At 52.9% G+C, this 24508-nt stretch overlaps 1 protein-coding gene across 2 annotated transcripts in view; it reads left to right on the plus strand.

Moving 5' to 3' along the window:
* Window positions 1-24508, plus strand: part of BMP1 (bone morphogenetic protein 1) — a 47572-nt gene that overhangs the window by 12915 nt on the left and 10149 nt on the right. The window contains exons 6-16 of one of the 2 annotated variants that reach the window (XR_002732523.1): window positions 189-294; window positions 2052-2176; window positions 2720-2835; window positions 14267-14369; window positions 16282-16398; window positions 16664-16809; window positions 16943-17138; window positions 17776-17901; window positions 18990-19150; window positions 19531-19711; window positions 23363-24174. Coding sequence is in view for 1 of the 2 variants with exons in the window: in XM_023216682.1 (XP_023072450.1) it covers window positions 189-294; window positions 2052-2176; window positions 2720-2835; window positions 14267-14369; window positions 16282-16398; window positions 16664-16809; window positions 16943-17138; window positions 17776-17901; window positions 18990-19150; window positions 19531-19711; window positions 24049-24174 (1503 nt within the window). In the remaining variant the exon portion in view is untranslated. The remainder of the gene's footprint in view (window positions 1-188; window positions 295-2051; window positions 2177-2719; window positions 2836-14266; window positions 14370-16281; window positions 16399-16663; window positions 16810-16942; window positions 17139-17775; window positions 17902-18989; window positions 19151-19530; window positions 19712-23362; window positions 24175-24508) is intronic. The other variant, XM_023216682.1, reaches the window with a different exon arrangement.

A 24508-nucleotide genomic window follows, 5' to 3' on the forward strand; every position in this document is an offset into this window, starting at 1 on the left:
TGCTGGTTAGGACTCTTCCTGAGACCCTCCCCACTCCCCAGTCTCCCCTTGGCTGCTCCCCGGACCCTCAGGTAGGGGGGCCCTCTCAGATACAGGAAGGACCCCATTCCTGCCCTGGAAAGGGAGCATTGCATCCCAGGCAGACCCACTCCCTCCCTCCCCACACACCCTTTTCCTGATCTTCTCAGGGCAGGAGTATAACTTCCTGAAGATGGAGCCTCAGGAGGTGGAGTCCCTGGGGGAGACCTATGACTTTGACAGCATCATGCATTATGCTCGGAACACGTTCTCCAGGTAGGAGATGCGGTCAGGGCTGGGCCTCTGCTGGGGCAGCCCCACGCTGCCCTCTGTAGGCCATTCTCCTTCTGCCTCCCACTTCTGGGGCAGTGACCCAGGAAAAGAGTGGCTCCGGGGGACTGTGGCCTCCAAGCAGAGGGTCCATGGATGCTGCCTGCCCTCCTGTCCGCTTCCATGGGTGGGGCCGTGGCAGGGCCTTACCACTGTGTGCACCCAGGGCACCTGGCAGAGGAGGCTGAACCCAACCACTCTGCAAGCCAAGCAGTGTGGGGTAGCCCCAAAATATTAGCCCAAAGGGTGCTGAGCTTTTATTTGTGGGCCATTTGTTTGTTTTTGTTTTTGTTTGAGACAGGGTCTTGCTCTGTCACCTAGGCTGGAGTGCAGTGGCACAGTCATGGCTCACTGCAGCCTCAAACTCCTAGGCTCAAGCAATTGTCCCGTCTCAGCCTCCTGAGTAGCTAGGACGACAGGTGCACACCACCATGAATTTTTTTTAGAGATGGCGTCTCACTATATTGCCCAGGCTGGTCTCGAACTCCTGGGCTCAAGCAATCCTCCCACTTCGGCTTCCCAAAATGCTGAGATTATAGGCATGAGCCACCATGCCCAGCCATTCCTTTTTAATTAGTCTGCTTTTTTTTTTTTTTTTTTTTGTAATTGGCCAGTTTGCATGAAGCCAGGCCCCTGCCCTGGACTAGCCCCTATGCCCAACTCCAAAGCACATCCTCCTTATCCGATGCCCAGGTCCCCAGAAGCCACAACCAGAACCCTCGAAGGTGGTGGCCCAGCCTCCCCTCCCCCAAGCTTCTCCTTAGCAGAGTGTGGGAAATGGCGCCTCCCTCCTGCTCACACTGCTTCCTGGCCTGGCCATTCCCAGGCCTGGTGCTTTGCTCATCCTCTGTCTGTGTCCCAGACAGTGGCCCTGCCCCCTCTTCTCAGTGCTTCTACCCGATCCACTTTTCCTGCCTGCAGACCTGCAGGAACAGAGACCAAGGAGGGGTGGTGAGGTCATTCTGCCCCCCCACCCCCACAGACCCGGCCTCACATTTCCCACCACATCCCACCGCACCCCCTGCTGTGATCCACCCAGCTGGGTGTGAGTCAGGGGCCCTGGGGAGGTGGAGGGCTGCCTGCCTTCCCTTCACTCTGCTCCTCCCAGTGCAAACACCCAGGATTCAGAAGGGAGGAATGGGGGGTATAGGAGACACTGATAGATGGGGAGCTGGTGGGGCTGTCCCCGGGGCTTGGTCTGGCTGCAGTGGAATCTGCCTTTGGCCTTGTTCCAGGTGCATTCAGATGCAGCCTGTGCCAGCAGGGTGAGTAGCTGGCCTAGGGAGTCCTGGGAGAAGTTTAGTTAGGGCTGGAGCAGCATGAGGGGCTGCAGAAGCAGGGGCCCAGTGGGGTTGGAAAGATGACCCGCTAGGGGCCTGTAGCTTTCCTGAGGCTGGGAGTTGTGGCCAGCCTGAACTGGGGGCACCAGTGGGTCTCAGGGCACCCTGGACCTGCATCCCTGACCTCCCAAAGTGTTCCTGGGGCTCCCCCGACTCCTGTGGTGTGGCTGCCACGGAGCAGGGTGGCTGCTGGTCAGTGGGCAGTGTAATGACAGGGTGAGACGTCTCCACCCGGCCCTGACCCTGCTGAGGAATGTCTGAGCTCCAGCAGGTTCGCAACTTGTGGGTACGGATGGGCATGCCACCCACTCCCTGCCCACTGTCCATAAGACGCTCACCCTTCCTTCTCTCCCTCTTCTTCAGGGGCATCTTCCTGGATACCATTGTCCCCAAGTATGAGGTGAACGGGGTGAAACCTCCCATTGGCCAAAGGACACGGCTCAGCAAGGGGGACATTGCCCAAGCCCGCAAGCTTTACAAGTGCCCAGGTCAGGGCAGAGAAGGGATGCGTGAAGGCGTGGAGGGCAAGGCCTGAGGGAGGCAGAGGCCAGGTGCCTGGTGCCACCAAGAAGGCTTAGGCTGCAAGTTTTAGAGAATGGTGTGGCGGGGGAGGGGACCCCATAGGAGGGGCAGTGTCCAAGTGAAGGAGGCCGCTGGGGGTAGGCTCAGGTGGTGGTCAGAAGCTGAGCCGCCGCCTTCTGAGGGTCTGTAGGGGCAGAAGTGGGGAAGAACAGAGCAATCCTAGGAGCGGGAGGTGGTGGCCGGAGCCCCACCAAGGGAGCTTGACCTTAACTCTGGAACCCATATTGCCTTCACAAACAGGGCAGCACTGGGCTGGGAGGTAGGATGGCGTGTGCTGTATGTGAGGCGGAGGGGGTGGATCTTACAGGGACAGGACTGCTGCAGACACCCTCCCACTCCTCGGGCATTCTCCCCTCCGCCAGAGGATGCCCGGGCTCAGGGGTGGGTGAGCCAGAAGGTGGGGGGATTTGGTGCCTGCAGCCCCGCCCTGTCATTTCCTTTCCTCACAGCCTGCGGAGAGACCCTGCAAGACAGCACAGGCAACTTCTCCTCCCCTGAATACCCCAACGGCTACTCTGCTCACATGCACTGCGTGTGGCGCATCTCCGTCACACCCGGGGAGAAGGTACGTGTGGGCTCGGCCTCTGAGCCTTTCCCTTCCCTGCGGGTCACCATACTTCAGGGACTTCTCCCACGGTGGGGATCAATATGGGTACCGGCGACCTACCTGGTTACCATAAATGCATTGAGTCCACAGCGCTGATGGAGCACTGCTGTGGGAAGGGGCTCCCGGCATTCACCGCCTTCCCTGGCATCTCCCAATAATTGTAAATTAATGTTAATTTGCAGATAGCTCTACTATGTAGGTCTATTTTGATTATCTAGTTCTTCTTGGGTGCTTTTCCTATATCACCTCTTCTAGTTTTTATGGCAGATGAGATGATTAGTTTTATAGATGAGGAAACTGAGGCACAGAGTGGTTAAGTAACTTGCCCAAGGTCACACAGCTGACAAGGACTGAGGAGGGATTAGAGCTCTTCTCAGGTCTGGGTTCCCTTGGATGAGCTGCTCAGCCTGACCCTCAACTCTCATCCGTCTCATCAGGGCTTGGGCCAGGGGCTCCTGAAGGGCTCCTCTTCCCAATTCTGACAGGCTCTGGTCCTGGGAACAATTAAGGAATGATAGAAGTGTCTCCAGCAGGATGCTGCCTGGTGGGTCTCTCCTTCCCACCCACCCTTCCTCTTGCTCAGGCCAGGACCCTCCAGTCTTTGCTCTGTGGGCCTGATTTTTTGTGCCTGGCTCTCCACTGGCACTCTATTTCTCCTTCCTCTACCTGTCACCTGCTATATCAGTTCTGATCCATAGAGAAAGCTCAGCTCCACCTTCTGTCTTACCTTGTGGGGAAGTGCCCAGTTCTCATACTTGCTGCCACGTGGGGCTGGCTTCGGGCACCCTACGGGATCGGGTCAGAGCTCTCTCCATCTTCACAGTCTAGCTCGGATGTGGCCTCCTTCAGGGAGCCTTCCCTACTCATTACTAATTGGTGGCAAGCAGGGTGGACACCGAGTGTGGGGAGGGCCCCCAAGCCTATCTGGTCAGGTTTCCCACTGCATGGTTGATTATCCCTGTTTGAATACCTAAGGTGATGAGAGGCTCACTACTTTTCAGAATAATTCATTCTGTTCTCTAGCCAGCTCTTTTTTTTATTTTTTCTTGAGATGGAATCTCACTCTATCACCCAAGCTGGAGTGCAGTGGCGCAATCTCAGCTCACTGCAACCTCTCCTCCCAGGCTCAAGCAATCCTCCCACCTCAGCCTCTCGAGTAGCTGGGACTGCAGATGTGCGCCACCATGCCCGGCCAATTTTTTTTCTATTTTTGGTTGAGACAGGGTTTCGCCATGTTGCGCAGGGTGGTCTCGAACTCCTGACCTTAAGTGATCCTCCCGGCTTAGGCTTCCAAAGTGTTGGAATTACAGGCGTGAGCCACCACACTTGGCCTGTAGCCAGGTCTTAATGTTACAACATCTCTTCTTCTCCCTTAAGCTCCTTACTTGCTCCAGTAGTTTCCTCAAGAGCAATTTAGGATAACTCACTCCCTCTTTCCCATGTCAGCCCTCGTAATGTGGGGAGATTACTCCCATCCCTCCTTAGATCCATTCACGGTCTTTTCACAGAGTCTGGACCTCTACACCAACCCCAGACCTTCTGTGTCCTTCATATTTTTATTGCTTCCAAGAATGAGCTACAAGCCTTTCTTTTCCTTGATTGGGGCACGGTTCTTAATGTTATAGTGCAGCGTTGAGCTGGATTCGATTCTATTATTGGTTGTATTGTTCAATTCGACATCTCAAGATCATTTTGAATCAGAATGTCACCATCCATCAGGTAGCCCTCCTCTTACCTCTGCCATGAGCTCCTTTGATAAACATGTCTTCTAGGTCTGCATCCTGGCCTTTGGTCAAAACAGAACAGCACACAAACCAAAGAAGAACGAAGATTTCCTTCCAAATTGACATTAATCTGTTAATCTAGGCTTTGAGAAGAGTTATTACATCAGTTATGATGCCACTTAAGGTCATTACTATCCAGCCACAGGTGACCACCAGTTGACCAGGATGTGCGCTCCTTCTGAGACCATACCTTGGTCATCTTTCTATCCTTGGCCCAGGAAGTGTTTCATAAATGCTGAATACGTAAGATGCAACGCCTTACCAAATTCAATCTACTGTTCCACCAGTTGATAAAACCCCTTTAAAAAGGAAGACAAATGTGTTCGACCTGCCTTGTTTCCAGTGAACCCAAACTGGCTCCTAGTCATCAAGTGTTTCTTTTCTAAATGGTCACAGAGCATCTGTTTCATCGGGGATTGACGTTTGGCCCAGTGGTTTGCAATTCCCAGAATCCGCTCCTTACTCTCCTCCCAGTACACACACCCCTTTGAAGACTGGGAAAGCTTTTACTCTGAGTCCTGCAGATTACACAGGCTGATCACATCTGCAAATTATTTGTCTCCTCTGATGTCATTGATGAGCTTGGAGACAAAAATCAATGTAGCGAGATGCTCACGGGCTCTCCTCCTTCTGTGTTATTGAGCTTCTATTTCCTTTTCAAACAATGCTTATTTTCATTTATTGTAATTTGAAGATCATTCTTACGTAGGACAGATTTTTATTGAGAGCTGAGTAATTCTGGCTTCGCTCTTGGTTGACATTCTACCATCTTCCCTTAAAACTGAACCCGTTCTTCCTTGTTCTGAATCTCTCTTAAAAATGGCAATTCTAGCCAGTATATGGCCCACGCCCGTAATCCCAACACTTAGGGAAGCTGAAGCAGGAGGATCACTTGAGGCTAGGAGTTTGAGACCAGCCTGGCTAACATAGCGGAACACCATCTCTACAAAAAATTTTAAAAATTAGCTGGGTGTCTGGTGGGTGCTGGTAGTTCCAGCTACTCGGGAGGCTGAGGTGGGAGGATTGCTTGAGCCTGGGAGTTCAAGGCTGCAGTGAGTTATGATTACACCACTACACTCATGCCAGAGGAACAGAGCAAGATCTTGTCTCAAAACAACAACAAAAAATTGCATTCCTTTTGTGCTGTTTTCTAGCAGCTATGCCCTGGCTTCCTTGTTTCCCTCTAGAGGGTTCCCATTACTCCAGCCTTGGGAAATCTCACCCACCGATAATAATAGCAATAACTAACTGAGTGAACATATGATTGAGCAGCTATGTGCTAAATTATTATTATTATTATTATTATTTGAGACAGAGTTTCATTCTTGTTGCGCAGGCTGGAGTGCAATGGCACGATCTCAGCTCACCGCAACCTCCTCAGCCTCCTGAGTAGCTGGGATTACAGGCATGTGCCACCACACCCAGCTAATTTTGTATTTTTAGTAGAGACAGAGTTTCTCCATGTTGGTCAGGCTGGTCTCGAACTCCCGGCCTCAGGTGATTCGCCCGCCTCGGCCTCCCAAAGTGCTGGGATTACAGACGTGAGCCACCGCACCCGGCCATGTTAAATTCTTTATGTGTGTTATGTCCAACATTATCGCACAGCAACATTATGGGCCAGATGCTAGCATTATCCCTGTTTTGGATATGAGAAAACAGGCTTGGAAAAATTTAGTAACTTCTCCAAAATTACACAAAATTGGATTATGACACAAGAGTCGGTGATTACGATACTATGTGTGTTCTAAAGCCCTGCTGCATTTCGACAATGACTTTAGTGCTCTTTAGCAAACCTGTGTGCCTACTATGTGCCCAGCACTGGGCCAGCCACCGGAAATGTACAGACGCACAAGACAGTCCCTGGCCCTGAGCAGCGGAGTCAGGTGGCACACTACTTACCTTCCTGTCCAGGAGTTTTATGCAATCGACAGGGGTGTGGCATCTGGGCTAGGATCAGCTTCCTTCCCTGTTCTTCCTGGCTGGCCTGGGCTGGCACTAGTCTCTCTAGTGGACACACATGGCCTTGCCCCCAAAGCCTCTCTCTCCGCCTTGGGGCTGCTTCCACCGCGATTCCCAGAGGACTCCTGTCCTTTTTTTCAGAAGCCTGCCTGGAGCTGCAGAAAGAGAAAAGGGCTAAGTATAAAAATTCCAGATTAATCAACGAGTGGTTGTAGAAGTACACGAAGTAAAAACTAGCCACAGTCCTGAATGAAATTGGAGAGTTGTAAGGGAAGCCAAGTGACACCCTGGGGACATGAACATTGAAAGGGCCTACAGAACCTGGTGTAGTAGAATACTAACGGCCTCTCCATTGTTTAACGATTATGTACCACAGAAAGCATTAGGCACCTTACATGCAGGACTGCAAAGGATTAGGCACCTTACATGCAGGACCTCACTATTCCCTGTAACACTTTTACGACCTAGGTACTATTATCCCTACTGTACAGCCAAGAGAATGGAGGCTTCAAGCGCTTGAATAAACCTACCCAAGTTTACACAGGTAGTAGTGGTGAAATTGGCATTCGGTTCTAGGACTTTCTGACTCCAAAGTCTATGGTCTTTCAAAGGTAAACCTGAAATAATGCTGCGTGCTTTAGTGGATGGACTTTGACATCTATTTTGGCTGTGGAGAAGTTGTTTTTCATTTGCCTCCCAATTCTCAGCTTATTGCCAGAAATGTGAATGATAAGTAAATCTTACCATGTACAATTGATTTTGCCTGTCTTGGGTATGTCAAAGTGAAAGAGTCAACTGGAAAGCCTTCTTTTCGGATCCCCCGAGTCTACACTCATGTAACTAGCAGCTGGCGCGGAGAGGATTGACAGTGGTTCCCCAGCAACAGAGGAGAACCTTTATGAGGAGAAGACAGTTTTAAGAAGGGAATCAGCTGGGTACTCTGACTCACGCCTGTAATCCCAGCACTTTGGGGGGCCGAGGCGGGCGGATCACTTGAGGTCAGGGGTTTGAGACCAGCCTGGCCAACATGGTGAAACCCCGTTTCTACTAAAAATACCAAAATTAGCTGGGCGTGGTGGTGCATGCCTGTAGTCCCAGCTACTCGGGAGGCTGAGGCAGGAGAATCGCTCGCGCAAACCCAGGAGATGGAGGTTGCAGTGAACCGAGATCGTGCCACTGCACTCCAGCCTGGGCAAGAGTAAGACTCAGTCTCAAAAAAGGAAAAAAAAAAAAAAAAAAAAAGAAGGGAATCATGGTCAGCGGACCGAACATTTGCAGAGGAGCCAAGAAGATAAGAACTTTTAGAGCTGGCAGTATCTACCTTCATTCCCATCCCTGCCTCCTGATATGCTACCTGTTCTTCAAGGTCCAACCCAAATTCTTTTTTTTTTTTTGAGACTGAGTCTCACTCTGTCACCCAAGCTGAAGTGCAGTGGCACGATCTCACTCACCTCGACCTCTGCCCCGCCGGGTTTAAGCAACTCTTCTGCCTCAGCCTCCCTAGTAGCTGGGATTACAGGTGTGTGCCACCATGCCCAGCTAATTTTTGTATTTTTAGTAGAGACAGGGTTTCACCATGTTGGCCAATCTGGTCTCGAACTCCTGACCTCAGGTGATCCACCTGCCTCGGCCTCCCTAAGTGCTAGGATTACAGGTGCGAGCCACCACGCCCGGCCGAACCCAAATTCTTAATGCCTTCCCTGACTTCCACATCCCCAGTCAGGCCAAAGGGATCCCTGCCTTCTCTGCAAAGTCTGTGCTGGATCCTACCCAAGTTCCGTTTCTTGAAGGGTGTGGGGCTCTGAGGATGAAGGGAAAATGGACACTTGTCCTTAGCACAGTTGCTGAGCAGAATTGCTTGGCAGGCCCAGGGAAGCCATGTGGAGGATTAGTGGAGGCTGTAACTTTAAGAGCCAGAGTGCCTGAGTTTGACTCACAGCTGTGCCATGTACTGGCTGTGTGGTCTTGGGGAAGTTGCTTAACCTCTCTGTGCCTCTGTTTCCCCATCTATCTACATATATACTTTTTGAGATGGAGTCTCACTCTGTTGCCCAGACTGGAGTGCAGTGGCGTGATCTCGGCTTACTGCAACCCCCACCTCTGGGTTTAAGCAATTCTTCTATCTCAGCCTTCCGAGTACCTGGGACTATAGGCACATGCCACCATGCCTGGCTAATTTTTGTATTTTTAGTAGAGACAGGGTTTCGCCATATTGGCCAATCTGGTCTCGAACTCCTGACCTCAGGTGATCCACCTGCCTTGGCCTCCCTAAGTGCTGGGATTACAGGTGCGAGCCTCTGTAATCTATAAACTATAAAATGAGCCTGGCGATAGTACCTACCACAAGGGAGGTGCTATCATGTTTGATCTGCTGACCATGATTCTCTTCTTAAAACCATCTCTTCCTCATAAAGGTATGAGGATTAAACAAATTATTATACATAAAGTCCCTGGGGTAGTACCTATCACATAGTGAGAACCCAACTAATGTTAGCTGCTGCTATCTTTCCTATAGTCCTAATCTTTTAATTTTATTTAATTATTTTATTGTATTTTTTAGAGACAGAGTCTTGCCCTGTTGCCCAGGCTGGAGTGCAGTGGTGTGATCTCAGCTCACTGCAACCTCTGCATCTCGGGTTCAAGTGATTCTGGTGCCTTAGCCTCCCGAATAACTGGGACTACTGGCACATGCCCCCACACCCGGCTAATTTTTATATTTTTAATAAAGATGGAATTTCGCCATGTTGGCCAGGCTAGTCTCAAACTCCTGACCTCAGGTGATCTGCCTGCCTTGACTTCGCAAAGTGCTGGGGTTACAGGCGTGAGCCACCGCGCCCAGCCCAGTCCCTAATCTTTTTTTTTTTTTTTTTGAGACAGAGTCTCGCTCTGTCACCCAGGCTGGAGTGCAGTGGCCGGATCTCAGCTCACTGCAAGCTCCGCCTCCCGGGTTTACACCATTCTCCTGCCTCAGCCTCCCAAGTAGCTGGGACTACAGGCGCCCGCCACCCTGCCTGGCTAGGTTTTTGTATTTTTTACTAGAGACAGGGTTTCACCGTGTTAGCCAGGATGGTCTCGATCTCCTGACCTCGTGATCCACCCGTCTCGGCCTCCCAAAGTGCTGGGATTACAGGTTTGAGCCACCGCGCCCGGCCCCGTAATCTTTTTAAATGAAGAAATCCTGGTCCACTTCCCCAGGAACCCTATTTCTCTCTAATTCCAGGATTCTAGTCTTAAATATTCCAAATACCAAAAAATCTTAAGCAAACTTCATTCTACTAGCAAAGTTAACATTTATTGAGTGCTTACTCTGTGTTGGGCACTTGTAAATGTTACACATATACGAATTGAACTCCCTTAAGGAGGCAGATAGTATCATCATTACCGTCTTATAAATAAGGACATGGAGGCACAGAGGAACTGGTTGATGGGCCTAAAGATCATGCAGCTAGGTCAGATTGAAGCCGGACAGTGAGTCACCAAGGGGCAAGATGCTTAACTGGCACACTGTGGCCAGAAGTGAGGTGTCCTGTTACTTCTCCCCTGCCAGCATGCAGCAAGCTTGAGGAGTATTTCCTATATTCAGGGTGCAGCAGGAGACTCTGCACCCCATATTGAATCCTCCCAACTCCCCAGTGAAGCCATTATGATCATTTCCAGTTTTGGGTTTTTTTGTTTTGTTTTGTTTTTTCTGAGACAGAGTTGCTCTGTTGCCCAGTGGTGTGATCATGGCTCATTCCAGCCTGGACCTCCCTGGCTCAAGTGATCCTCCCACCTCCACCTCCTGAGTAGCTGGGACCACTGGCATGTGCCATCATGCCCGGCAAATTTTTTAATTTTTTTGTAGAGATGAGGTCTCGCTATATTGCTCAGGCTGGTCTCAAACTCCCGGGCTCAAGCGATCCTTCCACCTCAGCCACCCAAAGTGCTGAGATTACAGGCATGAGCCACCGCACAGGGCCCCATCTCAATTTCAGACAAAAACACTGAGGCTTAAGGAAGCCGAGCCACAGGCCCAAGTCACCAGCCCGGAAGCGGTGGGGCTGGCCAGGCTTTCTCTGGCAAAGGGCATTGCCCCTGCCACCACAGCACAGCTGTTTCCACACGACAGAAGCCAATACAACTCTTAATTTGACACCTCCGGTCTCAATATAGCCATCACTGGGCCTCTCTGTAGCATGCCTCTCTCGGCCACTGCAGGTTTCTTCCTCCTGAGTGATGTGACCTCTGGTTCCTCCTGCTTCTTTGGAGGTCTCGGGTGGGCCCTCTGGGGTTCTGCCAGCTGGGCGTGGTTTCTTCCTCAGCAGCTTTGACATCATCCTCCCCAGACACAGCCCAGGCTGCTTCTAAGGATGAAGGAAAGCGGTGCTTGTCCTCAGCACAGCTGCTGAGCAGAACTGCTTGGCAAGCCCAGGGAAGCCACGTGGAGGAGTGGTGGAGGGTGTGAGTCAGGAGCCAGAGCGCCCTCACTCGGCCCTCTGCATCCCTTCTTCCATCCAGCAACTCCTTTGTTTTTGTTGTTTGTTAGATATACAAATAACATATGCACACAGTAAACAAACTTTTTGAACAATCTAGAAATGCGTAAAATAACAAGTGAATTTTCTCCCCTAGACCCTCCTCCAGATCCCACTCCTCAGAGGTGACAAAGCACTGGTAACACTTTCTGGTGTCTCCTTCCAGACCCTTCTAGGTATACATGTGCATGTAAGCATGGATGTGTATATATGTATGTATATATATACAAGACAAAAAGGAATTGTATGCACACGTATATGGTCTTTTGCAATATACCTTGCACTCAGCAATGAATTGTGCCCGCCGTTCCGTGCCAGCACTCAGTCGTTTTTATGGCTGCTTAGAATGCCATTGTCTTGATTTCTGTCAATTTAATTATTCACTTGCCCCCTGCAGGTCTCTATTGATAGATATATAGATATAGATATAGATATATAGATATATATACATCTTATATAATATATATCTTATATTATATATTATATCTTATATAATATATATCTCATATTATATAATATATATCTTACATATTATATAAGATATATTATATATATAAAAAATAAAACCAAATCTCCATTCAGTGAGCCAGCACAATCTTGGCTCACTGGAGCCTCAGCCTCCTAGGCTCAGGCGATCCTCCCACTTCGGCCTTCCTAATAGCTGGAACTACAGACACATGCCACCATAGCTGGTGAATTTTTAAATTTTTCTAGAGATGGGGGTCTCACTATGTTGCCCAGGCTGGTCTCAAACTCCTGGACTCAAGGGATCCCCTTGCCTCGGCCTCCCAAAGTGCTCAGTTAAAGGTGTGAGCTACCATGCCTGATCCACATTTGGTCATTTCCTAAAAAGTTAAAAGATTAGGTGATGAGACGCCATCTACTCCCTCGCAAGAGCTAGAGGAGACTTGCAGCTTCAGAGTTTCAAAATGCCAGGACTTATAATAGTAACAATAACTTTTGATGATGATAATAATAACCAAGAGTAATATATAGTGGGCTTTTCTTTATTTTATTTTGTATTTTTTTCGTGACAGAGTCTTACTCTGTCACCCAGGCTGGAGTGTAACAGCGTGATCTTGGCTCACTGCAACCTCTGCCTCCCGGGTTCAAGTGATTCTCCTGCCTCAGCCTCCCGAGTAGCTGGGACTACAGGTGCATGCCACCACACCTGGCTAATTTTTTTGTATTTTTTTGTAGAGATGAGGTTTCACCATGTTGGCCAGGCTGGTCTTAAACTCCTGACTTCAAGTGATCCACCTGCCTTGGCCTCCCAATGTGTTGGGATTACAGGAGTGAGCCACCGCGTTCAGCCTATAGTGTACTTTTCAAAAACATGATCTTACTCAATTATATCACAGAATACCACAATTAATAAAAGACCCCCCAAATAACTATAGTTAAACTCTTGTAAGAATTTTTTAAAAAGAATAGAAGAAAAAGGATGGGCTGTGGAGCTAAGCTGGGTAAGGAGAGAGAGTAGATGGGGGTGACCAGCAGTGGCATTGCCCTGGGTGCAGTGGCTTGAAGGTCGCAGTGATGAGAACTGAGAGAAAGGCTGGGAACTGAATGGAGAGTGGAGCCCTAGAAACCGAGATTGTGGAGGGGCAGACAACTCTTGATGAAGCCGGCCTGCACGGTGTGATGTGTTGGTGTGTGGCCGGGAAGGTGCAGAGAGGTGGAGAGAGGAGGTCGCAGAACTGAGCGGCCAAGAAGTGGGAAGGGTTCTCTAGGCGGATATTGGAATCACCAGGTATTCTGATAGGGCAGAGTGACCGGCAGCCAGGAGCTCCTCCCCGACTAGCCAGTTGACCCTGGCTACAGACAGCAATTGTCAGTGCCCACCTTGGAATCTTTTTCATCCTGGCCTCCACTCTGCCTCTAACTCTCCAAGAAGGTAAAAGGGAGGCAGACTGTCCCCTTCTCTAGTGGAGAACCCAGCTCTCCCAGAGCGGGAGACCCCTGAGACCATCGAGTGTTTGCTGCACTGACCTCGCAGGTCACGGCGAACACATCCCTGGAATCCCTACTTGTTGGAACTCTGAATACACGACAGGCTTTGGGCCCACTCTGGAACCTACCGAGGAAGTGGTTTCCCCCTGGAAATGGAGGGAAACCATTAAACTCTCTACCTGTTAAAATGCCCATCTGCTAAGGAGAATTGGTACTCACCAAGGTGTAACATTCCTCCAGTAGCGAGCGAGCGTTTCCTGAGCTCGGAGCCTGAAATGAGGTGCTCAGGACAGACAGTGCCTGTGCCTTGGAAGTGTGATGTCAGGGTAGGGACTCTTCTCCCCATTGCACGCAGGACATAGCAGAGGCTCAGAGGTTATGTGGTTTGCTTGATAACTCACAGCAGGAAATGCAGAGTGGAGATTCACGCCCAGGCTGTTGTGACTGGAGTCTGAGCTTTCTCATGCGTATGTCTCATCCCTCCCTAAGCCCAGAGCTCCTTGAGGACAGGGACAGATTCAGATCTGGTGTCCTCTCAGCAGTTAGTGTGTCCCCCCGCCCAGAATCAGCCCTCAATAAATGATGGGGCCGGGTGCAGTGACGCACTCCTGTAATCCTAGCACTTTGGGAGGCTCAGGTGGGAGGATAGCTTGAGCCTGGGAGGTGGAGGCTACAGTGAGCTGTGATTGTACCGTTGCACTCCAGCCTGGGTGACAAAACAAGACCCTGACTCACAAAAATAAAATAAAATAAAAAGTGATGATTAGTGACTCAGCCCTTCTTTCCCCCTGCCTCTCCTCTTGGGACCCTTCGTCCCTACTTCAGACCCCCCAGTACCCTCATGCAGCCCTTGGCCCTTCCTACCGCTGTGGAGACCAGGTCCTCTTGAAGGTGTTGTGGGTTGTGTTATCTAATTGACTATGAAGAGAGCTGGAGCCAGGGGTTCTACCCAAAGTGATGGCTTCTCCTCCTCCTGGGCCTTCTGGGAAGAAAGCTGACCATACGCAGACCACTGTGGAGGAGGGGCGGTTCTGTGCCAGCAGCTCCTTTCGGGAGCCCGTTAACTCTCACCCAGGGTGACCTGCCTCACGTAAGGCAGGCGGTGGTCATCATGGGGCTGGCAGAGGGCCGGTGCAATGTTCAGGACAGCTTAACCCTCTTCCTCCCCTGTTGCCTCAGATCATCCTGAACTTCACATCCCTGGACCTGTACCGCAGCCGCCTGTGCTGGTACGACTATGTGGAGGTCCGAGATGGCTTCTGGAGGAAGGCGCCCCTCCGAGGTAACAGCACCAGCCACCCCCTGCCCCCTCCATGCTGATTCCCTCTCTGAACCACCCTCATCACACTCTTCATCTCCCTCCAGGGCCCAACACTGGCCAGGGATGACATCCTGGTGTGGGAGCCAGGAGTCCTGGCATCATTAGTCCCAGCTAGCTGCGTTGCTCACTTGCTGTGTGACTTTAGGCAAGTCCTGTCCTCGATCTGGACTTCAGAGTCCCCAATGCAGGCTTCTGGGCCTCCCTGTGAAATCAGCTGTCACCCAGTGGGTGCAAAGAGTCATCGGAATTGACTGAGAGAGACAGACAGGCTGTTCTGTGCATCCCTGTGGCCCCAGGCTCTCTTCCTCATCTGGGCACTTTCAGAGGCTCCACTGTTTTTTTCTGTCTGCCCTTCTGGTTTTTGAGTGCCCACAGTGCAGCCTGGCTCAAAAAAGAGTCATCGTAACCTGCCAGCCCATCTCCTAACTCACTCACTGCCGAGGGCTGCACAGTGGGCGCCGTGGCCCGACTTTGTTTGCATAGGATACTTTGTCCCGAGGAGGGTAGGGGGCAGGAGGTGAGTCAGTGGGAATAAGTGGGTCAGAAGCACAGAACAGAAGGTGCTTTAATGAACCTAGAATTAGGGCAAAGGGAGGCAGGTGATCCTAGAGGGTATTTGCAGCAAGCCTGAGGAGCTGTATGAATCTCCTCCTAGCTGGACATGATCATAAGGAGCTCAGGACCACTCTGTGGGCAACAGAGCCTCTTCTCCTCAGCCTGCGCCTAAAACAGCCAGACAGATCTTGCTAACCTCTATTTTCGCCCCAGTTTCCGATATTTAAATATTTCTTTTTGGTCACTCAAAGCAGCTGGCCTTACAACACTTCCTCTCGCAGACGTGTTAGTGTTTTTCCAAGATGGGAGTTTCTTTTTCATAACTTACATTCCTGGGCCAGCACCCTCTGTCCCTTGCTGAATGTTGGGAAACACTGGCCTTATTAGGAACACACAACTCATTCCTAGTTGATTCCTGACTACAAAGAATTCCACAGATGGCCGACCTCATCCACTTATGTTGATTCTTACTCATTTTTATTTCAAAGTGGACGTTTTCTGACCTAGTCCCCAGATTCTGGGATTTATTTAGGGTCCTGGGGCATCCCTTGCATTCGAACAAATAAAAGCATGTCTGTGAGGGCAGTTTGTAATGTGTAAAGAAGGTCATGTTTATTTCTGATTATATTTCTGATTTTATTTCTGATTTGGTCTCTTCTTTGTGTAGAGACCAAATAAGAAAAGGTAAATAATGATGGTAATATGCTCTTTAGAAAGGTAAATAGAACACATACATAGCTGGACATTATAAAGATCTACCTTGGCCAGACATGGTGGCTCACACCTGAAATCCCAGCACTCTGGGAAGTCAAGGTGGGTGGATCACCTGAGGTCAGGAGTTCGAGACCGGCCTGGCCAACATGGCAAAACCTCATCTCTACTAAAAATATGAAAATTAGCTGGACATGGTGGCAGATGCCTGTAGTCCCAGCTACTTGGGAGGCTGCGGCAGGAGAATTTCTTGAATCCAGGAGGCAGAGGTTACAGTGAGCTGAGATCGCACCACTGCACTCCAGCCTGGGTGACAGAGCGAGACTCCATCTCAAAAAAATAAAATAAGATAAAATGAAAAATAAAGATCTACTTTTCCTCCTAGAAATAGACTCATATCCTATCCCTCAAGTAGTCTGTGGCTCTCCAAAGCCAAGCTGGACCTTGGACCAGACAGAAGCCAACCGGAGGGTGTACAGTCTTGAGAATGTGTGAAGTAGGGTGGCCACAGATCAGGGCCCAAGCACCCACACCTCCTGGAGAGGTGGGGCCTCTATAGGGGGTATCCTCAGGGTTCACCACTCTTTCATCCACACTGTCTGTGCAGGCCGCTTCTGCGGGTCCAAACTCCCTGAGCCCATCGTCTCCACTGACAGCCGCCTCTGGGTTGAATTCCGCAGCAGCAGCAATTGGGTCGGAAAGGGCTTCTTTGCAGTCTATGAAGGTACTGAGGAAGGCGGTGGGCGGGAGGGGTCAGATAGGAGGTCTCTGGGCATCCTAGAACATCCCTCCTGGCACCTGAGGGGCAAGACCGTGGGTCCCCAAGGGAAGAAGCAGAGAGAATGATGGGATTGCCTGGGACTAAGGGGTTGGTGGGGAACTGAAAAGCTGGGGGACATGGGAGGGACTGGAGGAGTGGGGGAAAGAGCTCCCTAGCAGGGAGCATGCTGACTCACCACCCCTTCCCACCCTATCCTGTGTCCCCACAGCCATCTGCGGGGGTGATGTGAAAAAGGACTATGGCCACATTCAATCACCCAACTACCCAGATGATTACCGGCCCAGCAAAGTCTGCATCTGGCGGATCCAAGTGTCTGAGGGCTTCCACGTGGGCCTCACATTCCAGTCCTTTGAGGTAGGTCATCGGCCCTGTGATCTGACATTTGAATCCTGCAGTTGCTCCCTGGGACAGCTGCCTCTCTTTGGACTCCCGGGGGTGGGTCTCTGGCAGCCAGAGCCCCTTCCACTGATGAAGCCTCAATGCCTAGATCGAGCGCCACGACAGCTGTGCCTACGACTATCTGGAGGTGCGTGACGGGCACAGTGAGAGCAGCACCCTCATCGGGCGCTACTGTGGCTACGAGAAGCCCGATGACATCAAGAGCACATCCAGCCGCCTTTGGCTCAAGTTCGTCTCTGACGGGTCCATTAACAAAGCGGGCTTTGCCGTCAACTTTTTCAAAGGTGCCTCCTCTCCTACTCTCCCCTGCCCCAAGTTGCTCCGTGACCTTCATTCCTTCTTCATTCACTCATTCAACACGGAGACTCTAGCAGGCATATGGATGCCAGTGAGACCCCAGGGATGTGCCCTTAAGAAGCTCAGGGCTAGCTGGGGAGAAGAGGTCCCCCAATGTGGATTAGAGGCAGGACCTGCTGTAGGACTCAGGGAGGAAAAAAGGCAGTTGGAGGATTTCTTTACCTGTGTGACCTTGGGCAAGATATTCTCCCTGAACCTCAGTTTCTCATCTGTAAAATGGGCACAGTAACAGTCCGTCCGCCACAGGCTTCACATAAGGATTGATGGAGAAATGAAAGAGGGGTCCTTAGTCAAGGAACAGCACATGAGAGACACCAGCCCCGTCCATGTGCTCAGAAGGAAGGCTCTGTGGGGTCCCTCTGTGGGGTTCCAGCCACTGGGGAGCTGGTTGGGTCTTGGGGCTGAGTGGACAAGTGAGGCTCACAGCCAACTTCTTCCCTTGAATGGGGGTGAGGGGTGGTCATAAGAAGCATGAGGGACCCTGGACTTGACTCCCAAGCAGAGGTGGGAAGAGCGACCAGGCCCCTGCCTGGGATCTGTGACACCCTTTCCTTCCCACCACAGAGGTGGACGAGTGCTCTCGGCCCAACCGCGGGGGCTGTGAGCAGCGGTGCCTCAACACCCTGGGTAGCTACAAGTGCAGCTGTGACCCCGGGTACGAGCTGGCCCCAGACAAGCGCCGCTGTGAGGGTGAGTGCCCCCAGACTGCCTCCGACCCTGTTCTCTCCCTGGCCCCAGCCCACCTGCCCAGATTTTTTTTTTTTTAGACAGGCTCTTGCTCTGTCACCCAGGCTGGAAGTACAGTGGCTCAATCTTAGCTCACCACAGCCTCCAACTCCTGGGCTCAAGCAATCCTCTCACCTTGCCTCCCAAGTAGCTGGGACTACAGGCGCACACCACCTTGCCCAGCTAATTTTTAAAACTTTTTTGTAGAGATAGGGTCTTACTTTGTTGCCGAGGCTAGTCTCAAACTCCTGGCCTCAAGTACTCTTCCTGCCTCGGCCTCCCAAAGTGCTGCGATCACAGGCTTGAGTCACTGCCAAGATTTCTTATGCCCTTGGACAGACCCCTTCCTGGAAAAGCTAGACGGATACCCCAACACTCTTTTCATAGCTCATGGATAGGAAATACATGTCACATTGCAACCCCAAGAACACACGGTCCCCCTGTAGGCTGCATTCTGGCTTTGGGTTTGTTTTGTTTTTTCATTCCTGTGTGGTTTTTTGGGATTTTTTGGAAATGACCATCTTGACCTGCTAATTGATATCACCACCCACCAGGATGTTATGATCTACAGGTTGGGAAACCCCGTTGTGGGACAGGCACTGTTTCCGCCTCTCCACGCATGGTCCTGAGATGCTGGGGACAGCACTCCGAGGCTAATGGCTCCAGCTCACCAGGCCAATCTTGCCGTGCCCCTGAGCCGCTCCCTTTCCTGCACCTCCCAGGACCGCCCCTCCCTGAACTGCTTTCCCTGAGCCCCTTACTCCCCTCACTCCCTCTTGGCAGATCCTTGGCCTGTTCATTTGCAGAGAAGATAGAAATGGCCACACTTATGACCCCTTAGTTCCCCCACTCCTCCCTACGGGCTCACCCCTGAAGACACCGAACCCACCCTGCCTCCTCCCGTCTGCCCCAGAGGGACGAGACACAGGTCCCTGAGCCTTGGGGAGTCCACAGGCTCCCCATCTTCTCCTTACTGCTTCCCAGCCCACATCTCAGCCCTTTCCCATGGCAGGGGCTCCCCGCAGATGATGCCACCTTCCTTGTCCCTGCAGCTGCCTGTGGCGGATTCCTCACCAAGCTCAACGGCTCCATCACCAGCCCGGGCTGGCCCAAGGAGTACCCCCCCAACAAGAACTGCATCTGGCAGCTGGTGGCCCCCACCCAGTACCGCATCTCCCTGCAGTTTGACTTCTTCGAGACAGAGGGCAATGATGTAAGTGCCCACCGGGGGCTGAGGTGGGGCAGGAAGCTGTGAGGCGTGGGCATTCAGCTCGATGCCTGCTTCGTGTCCTCCGAGAGCAGGCCCAGCAGAAACACTCTGCAAATGTCAAGGAGAGACTGCTCTCAGCTCGGGAAACACAGGAGGGAGGGCCCCAAAGGGGGCGGGGGAACATGTGGCAAGTGGGAGGAAGTGTGGAGGGGTGTGGAGCAAGGGAAGGCTTGGGGCTGGCTTGGGGAGCACAGGAGGATCCAGTGATGGGGAGCAGCTAAGTCAAGGCTAAAGGATGTGCAGAGCAGAGAGCTTCCCGAGGGCGGGAGTAGTCAAGAGAGGCTTCCTGGAGGAGGCAGGCCTGGAGCTGGGCTCCCCTGCAGGTGTGCAAGTACGACTTCGTGGAGGTGCGCAGTGGACTCACAGCCGACTCCAAGCTGCATGGCAAGTTCTGTGGTTCTGAGAAGCCGGAGGTCATCACCTCCCAGTACAACAACATGCGCGTGGAGTTCAAGTCCGACAACACCGTGTCCAAAAAGGGCTTCAAGGCCCACTTCTTCTCAGGTATCCCCGGACTGCTCAGCTCCTAGCCCCGCCTCTCCTCGGAGAACAGTGCTCCCTTTCTCCCTGCCCCTGCACCCCTGTACTCCCCAGCCCTCCCTGGTGCCAGGCAGGCAGAGTCTGCCCCCTGCTCCCCACCACTTCCCTCCCTCATCAAGCCAGCCCTTCTGATATCCAAATCCCATTATTCCTGAGCCCTCAGGGTTGTAATGACTGGGGCCTGAGGATGAGTAGAATATAATCATTCAGAAATCAGCGCCCAGAAGCGAAGAAAAGGGTATTCCAGGTGTCAGGAGCTGTACAAGCCAAGGCCTGGGAGAGGGCAGGTCCTAGGAACAGGCAGTTCAAGAACATGGGTGGATGGAGGAGAGGCAGGTGTTTGCCTTGGCCTGTGTGGGGCAGAGTTTCTGGCAGTGGCGGACTTCTAGTCAGACCCTCTACAAGCCAAATAGGTTCATACTGGGGCCTTCAGAAAGATGAGTCGTGGCTGGGTGCAGTGGCTCATGCCTGTAATCCGAGCACTCAGGGAGGCTGAAGTGGGAGGATCACTTGAGCCCAGGAGTTCAAGACCAGCCCAGACAACATAGCAAGACCCCATCTCTATAAAAAATTTTAAAATTAGCAGGGTGTAGTCATGTGTGTCTGTAGTCCCAACTACTTAGGAGGCTGAGATAGAAGGATTGCTTGAGCCCGGGAGTTTGAGGCTGCAATGAACAATGATCTCATCACTCACTCCAGACCCTGTTTCTAAGAATTTTTTTAAAAAGGAGAAAGATGAGTCACCTGCTTCCTTCAATACCAAAGCCTTGGGGCTCCGCTGAGCCAGTGGGCAGGAACTCAGATCCAATTAGCACATGTTGATTGACAGCTGCCCCACCTAAGGCCTGGGCTCCAGTCCCTTGGCCTCATTTGGGCCTTTGATGGCCCCATCTTTGGGTGGTCTCAATGGTGATCAGCAGCCCCTGGCCCAGCCTCTCTGAGCTGATCCTCCGGGTCCAGGAGATCTCCCCTTCTTTGTGAATCACTCAGCCCTTCACCCTGGGGTGAGGCTGTAAGGTAGCTGGTGGTCCCCAGAGGTAACAGGACCCAAGCCCATGCAGTGAAGGGCATGAGTGGAGTGGAGCAGGGGAGAGAGAGAGGTCAGGGTCTGGCTGGAGCAGGCCCATGGATCCTCACTCCCAGCCTGCCTGCCGGGCTGGACAGGGAATAGACAGGAAGGCAGGATGCCCACGGCTGAGTCCATGCTGCCTTCCTTCTCCCCTCCTTCGCCCAGGGTCCTGCATCCTCAAGCCCCCTCTGTGGCTGCCCTGCACCCCTGCCTGACCCCTAGATGCCATGCTCCTGCCCCTGCACTGGCTCCCTGCTTGGCACTGCCAGCCACCCTGCTCTGCCCGTTGACCTCCTACCCCCAGCCCCCGCTTGCTGAGACCCTCCCCATGCCAAGCCAATTTCTTCCTTCCCTGTGCCCACCTGGGACTCCTAAGAGGTGCTCGCCAGAGGGCTGAGAGGATGTAACACCTGCTCAGGGGCAGGCTCTGTCCCGGGAAACCATTACCTGCTTACTCTCGTCTCTTTCTGCCCTTCTGTTGCTCCAGTCTTGGAGGGGGCAGGGGACCGACACTCACATCTGTCAGGCCTGGAGTTACTGCTCTACCCCCATGCCCCGGTCGACACTATGCCCGCCCCACCCTCAGCCCTGCACAGAGACACACACGCCCACACACACACACGTGCACACACATTGCCCCATCGCACAAGAAACCTGCAGAGGACCCCCACTGGGGGCATCGAGGCTCAGCCCTCAGGGCCTGGGGCATCTGACTCTGGCCCCCGAGAAGGGGGGCTATTTGGACTTTTGGGACACCCACCGAGGAGACCCTAAGCCAAGAAGGAGAAGAAAGAGCCTGAAGACCTTCAGTCTGACCCCTGCCACCTTCCGGGGCATTTGGGCACTGTAGGGTGAGTGCCACCTCCTTGCTTGGGCCCATGCCCACCTCCTCCACCCCACCCCCCTGCAACCTGCTCCCCCCAGCTCCCAGGTGAGGCTGCCTGCCCCAGACACTGAAGCAGGACTCACTTTCCCCTACTCATTCATCCAGCCATTCACTTACCTGTCCATTTGCATTTGGCAGGTGTAATTTTACCCCTGCTGTGTACCAGGCACTGGGCTAGGTTTCTAGGGCACACATGTGAGGAAGGGATGGAGCGAAGACTTTGCTCAGTCTGTAAGCTGGGCCCCCCAAAGCTTCTAGCACAGTCACTGGAGATGTCCTCAGTGAACCCCAGCATGGCTTGCAGGGTGCCCTTCACCCCCACATTTTCTGCAGGGCTGATTCAAAGGCAGCTCATGGAGGGCTCTTGATCAGGCCCCCTCTAATGTGTTAACTGAGCAAGAACCCTTGAGAAGGACTTGGGGACTCCACCTCTTGGCCTGGGTTCCTGTGGCCCCTCGGGGTCTAGCCTACCTGGTCGTGGGTTGGAGAAGCAGCGCCTCCTGGAGTTCCAGCCCTTGGGCCCCCGTCCTGATGGGGATCAGGAATAGGTCCCCTTGCACAGATCCCCGCCTGGCCAGTTCAATGCCAGCAGGCATCTTTCCACCTCATGGTTCATCTCGGGAATTCTGGGAGTCCACTGGGATCCCTCACCTTCCCTGGATATGCCTGCTTCTATGCCATGCACACCATCCCCCAAGTGACCACAGACAGACCTGAGTGTATGTGGCTGTGGCACACTCACCCGTGACCATGTGCACTTCTGTGCTTTGGGGCACAGATTGTGTGTTTGCCGTGTGAGTGTATGTGTGGGTCTCTGACACGTGGCCGTTGCCCCTCTGCGAGCCATCTGCTAATGAGCTACATCTCTGCCTTTACACGTGACGTTGTATCCAGGTCTGGGTGTCCATGCACCCGTGTGTGCAGATGTGTCCTGTCCCTGGGTGTGTCTGTGCCTGTCTGTGCGTTGATATCTGTGCCTGCCTCCTCACACATAGGTGGGAGTGCAGAGTGTGTATTCTTTGTATGCACCTGTACACGGGCTGGGCGGGCAAGTGAGGATGTGTGTGTAGTTGGCTGTGTCTGTATCTGCATTTGCATGGTGTATTGGAGCTGTGTGTCTGTGTGTATGTGGGTAGTGTGTACTGTGTGCATAGATATGTGTGTGCCTGTGGACCAGCACCTGTGTTGCCACATTTGGGTAACAGTACATCCATGCACTGGGTCTGCAGGTGTATTTGTGAGTGTGTGTGTCTGTCTAACACACTCTGTAGATGTTGCCACCTGAATGAGAGCCAGAGTGCAGCTCTCCCAGCCCTTCCCAAGTACTGCTCCCCTCCACCGACGACTCCCCAGTTCTCTCCTTCCCTGATGCAATGCACACCTAGTGGGCTATGCGTGCCGTCCCTCCAGGCCTTCTCCTGCCACAGGCTCTGTCTCTGTCCCGTCGCTGTGCCTTCTGCCCCTGCTAACCCAGCCCTCCGTGCCCTGGCTGCGCCCAGACATGGCCACCCCGCATGTATGTCCGCCTGCCCTCCCGTCCCACCCTGCCCTCGGACCCACCTCGGAGGCCCTGGGTCTGGTTTTCACTGCTGTCCCTCCCTGGTCCCTGCCCTCCACCCCCACCCCTTGGTCCCTGTTCTCCTTCTCTCTCTCGTTTCAGAAAAGAGGCCAGCTCTGCAGCCCCCTCGGGGACGCCCCCACCAGCTCAAATTCCGAGTGCAGAAAAGAAACCGGACCCCCCAGTGAGGCCTGCCAGGCCTCCCGGACCCCTTGTTACTCAGGAACCTCACCTTGGACGGAATGGGATGGGGGCTTCGGTGCCCACCCACCCCCCGCCTCCACTCTGCCATTCCGGCCCACCTCCCTCTGGCCGGACAGAACTGGTGCTCTCTTCTCCCCACTGTGCCCGTCCGTGGACCGGGGACCCTTCCCCGTGCCCTACCCCCTCCCATTTTGATGGTGTCTGTGACATTTCCTGTTGTGAAGTAAAAGAGGGACCCCTGCGTCCTGCTCCTTTCTCTTGCAGTCTGCTTGTCCATGTGTCTGTTTTTCCACTTGTCCATCTGTCCAGTAAGCAGGTAATGGTGACCCATGCTGGTCCGCTCGGACCCCCGTCCTCCTCTCCCCACAGCTGGGCCCCGCTCAGCTGGTCCTGCTGGACGCAGTGCCCCTTTGGACCCCCTTGTCGCCTGGCCTCCCACTCCCCACCACCTAGCCTGGCCAGCTCTGGCCGGCTGTTGCTCTGTCCCGGTGGGAGAAAGCCCAGCCAGGCCTCCACTTCCCCTGGGGTGTCCAGACCTCAGCCCTGCACAGACCCAGCGTCTGCCCTTATTTGCTCCCCTGCAGACAAGGACGAGTGCTCCAAGGATAACGGCGGCTGCCAGCAGGACTGCGTCAACACGTTCGGCAGTTATGAGTGCCAGTGCCGCAGTGGCTTCGTCCTCCATGACAACAAGCACGACTGCAAAGAAGGTACGGGCTGCATGCCAGGGGCGTCTGGGCTTGAAGGACCCGCTGCTGGCAGTGGAAGTCCAGCAGGTCATCTTTGTCGGCCTCTGTTTAGATTCTGGGGCCCGAGTGATCTCTGAGGCCCCATCGTTCCCCCTCCCGCAATGTCACACGCTCACTTCTGTTGCCCACATTAGGAGAGGAGGAGCAGACGGCTGCTTCGAGGCTTCATTTTCAGACTTTTCTAGTTTGCGCTGCTTAAAACCATGTCCAAGTCTCTTTGTGACTTCCTACTGGCACAGAGGCAAGAAAGGATAGTGGGTAAGAGCACAGTCTCCAGAGCCAGGTGGCCTGGCCC

The sequence above is a fragment of the Piliocolobus tephrosceles genome, chromosome 7 (genome assembly GCF_002776525.5).
Source record: "Piliocolobus tephrosceles isolate RC106 chromosome 7, ASM277652v3, whole genome shotgun sequence".
Taxonomy (NCBI): domain Eukaryota; kingdom Metazoa; phylum Chordata; class Mammalia; order Primates; family Cercopithecidae; genus Piliocolobus; species Piliocolobus tephrosceles.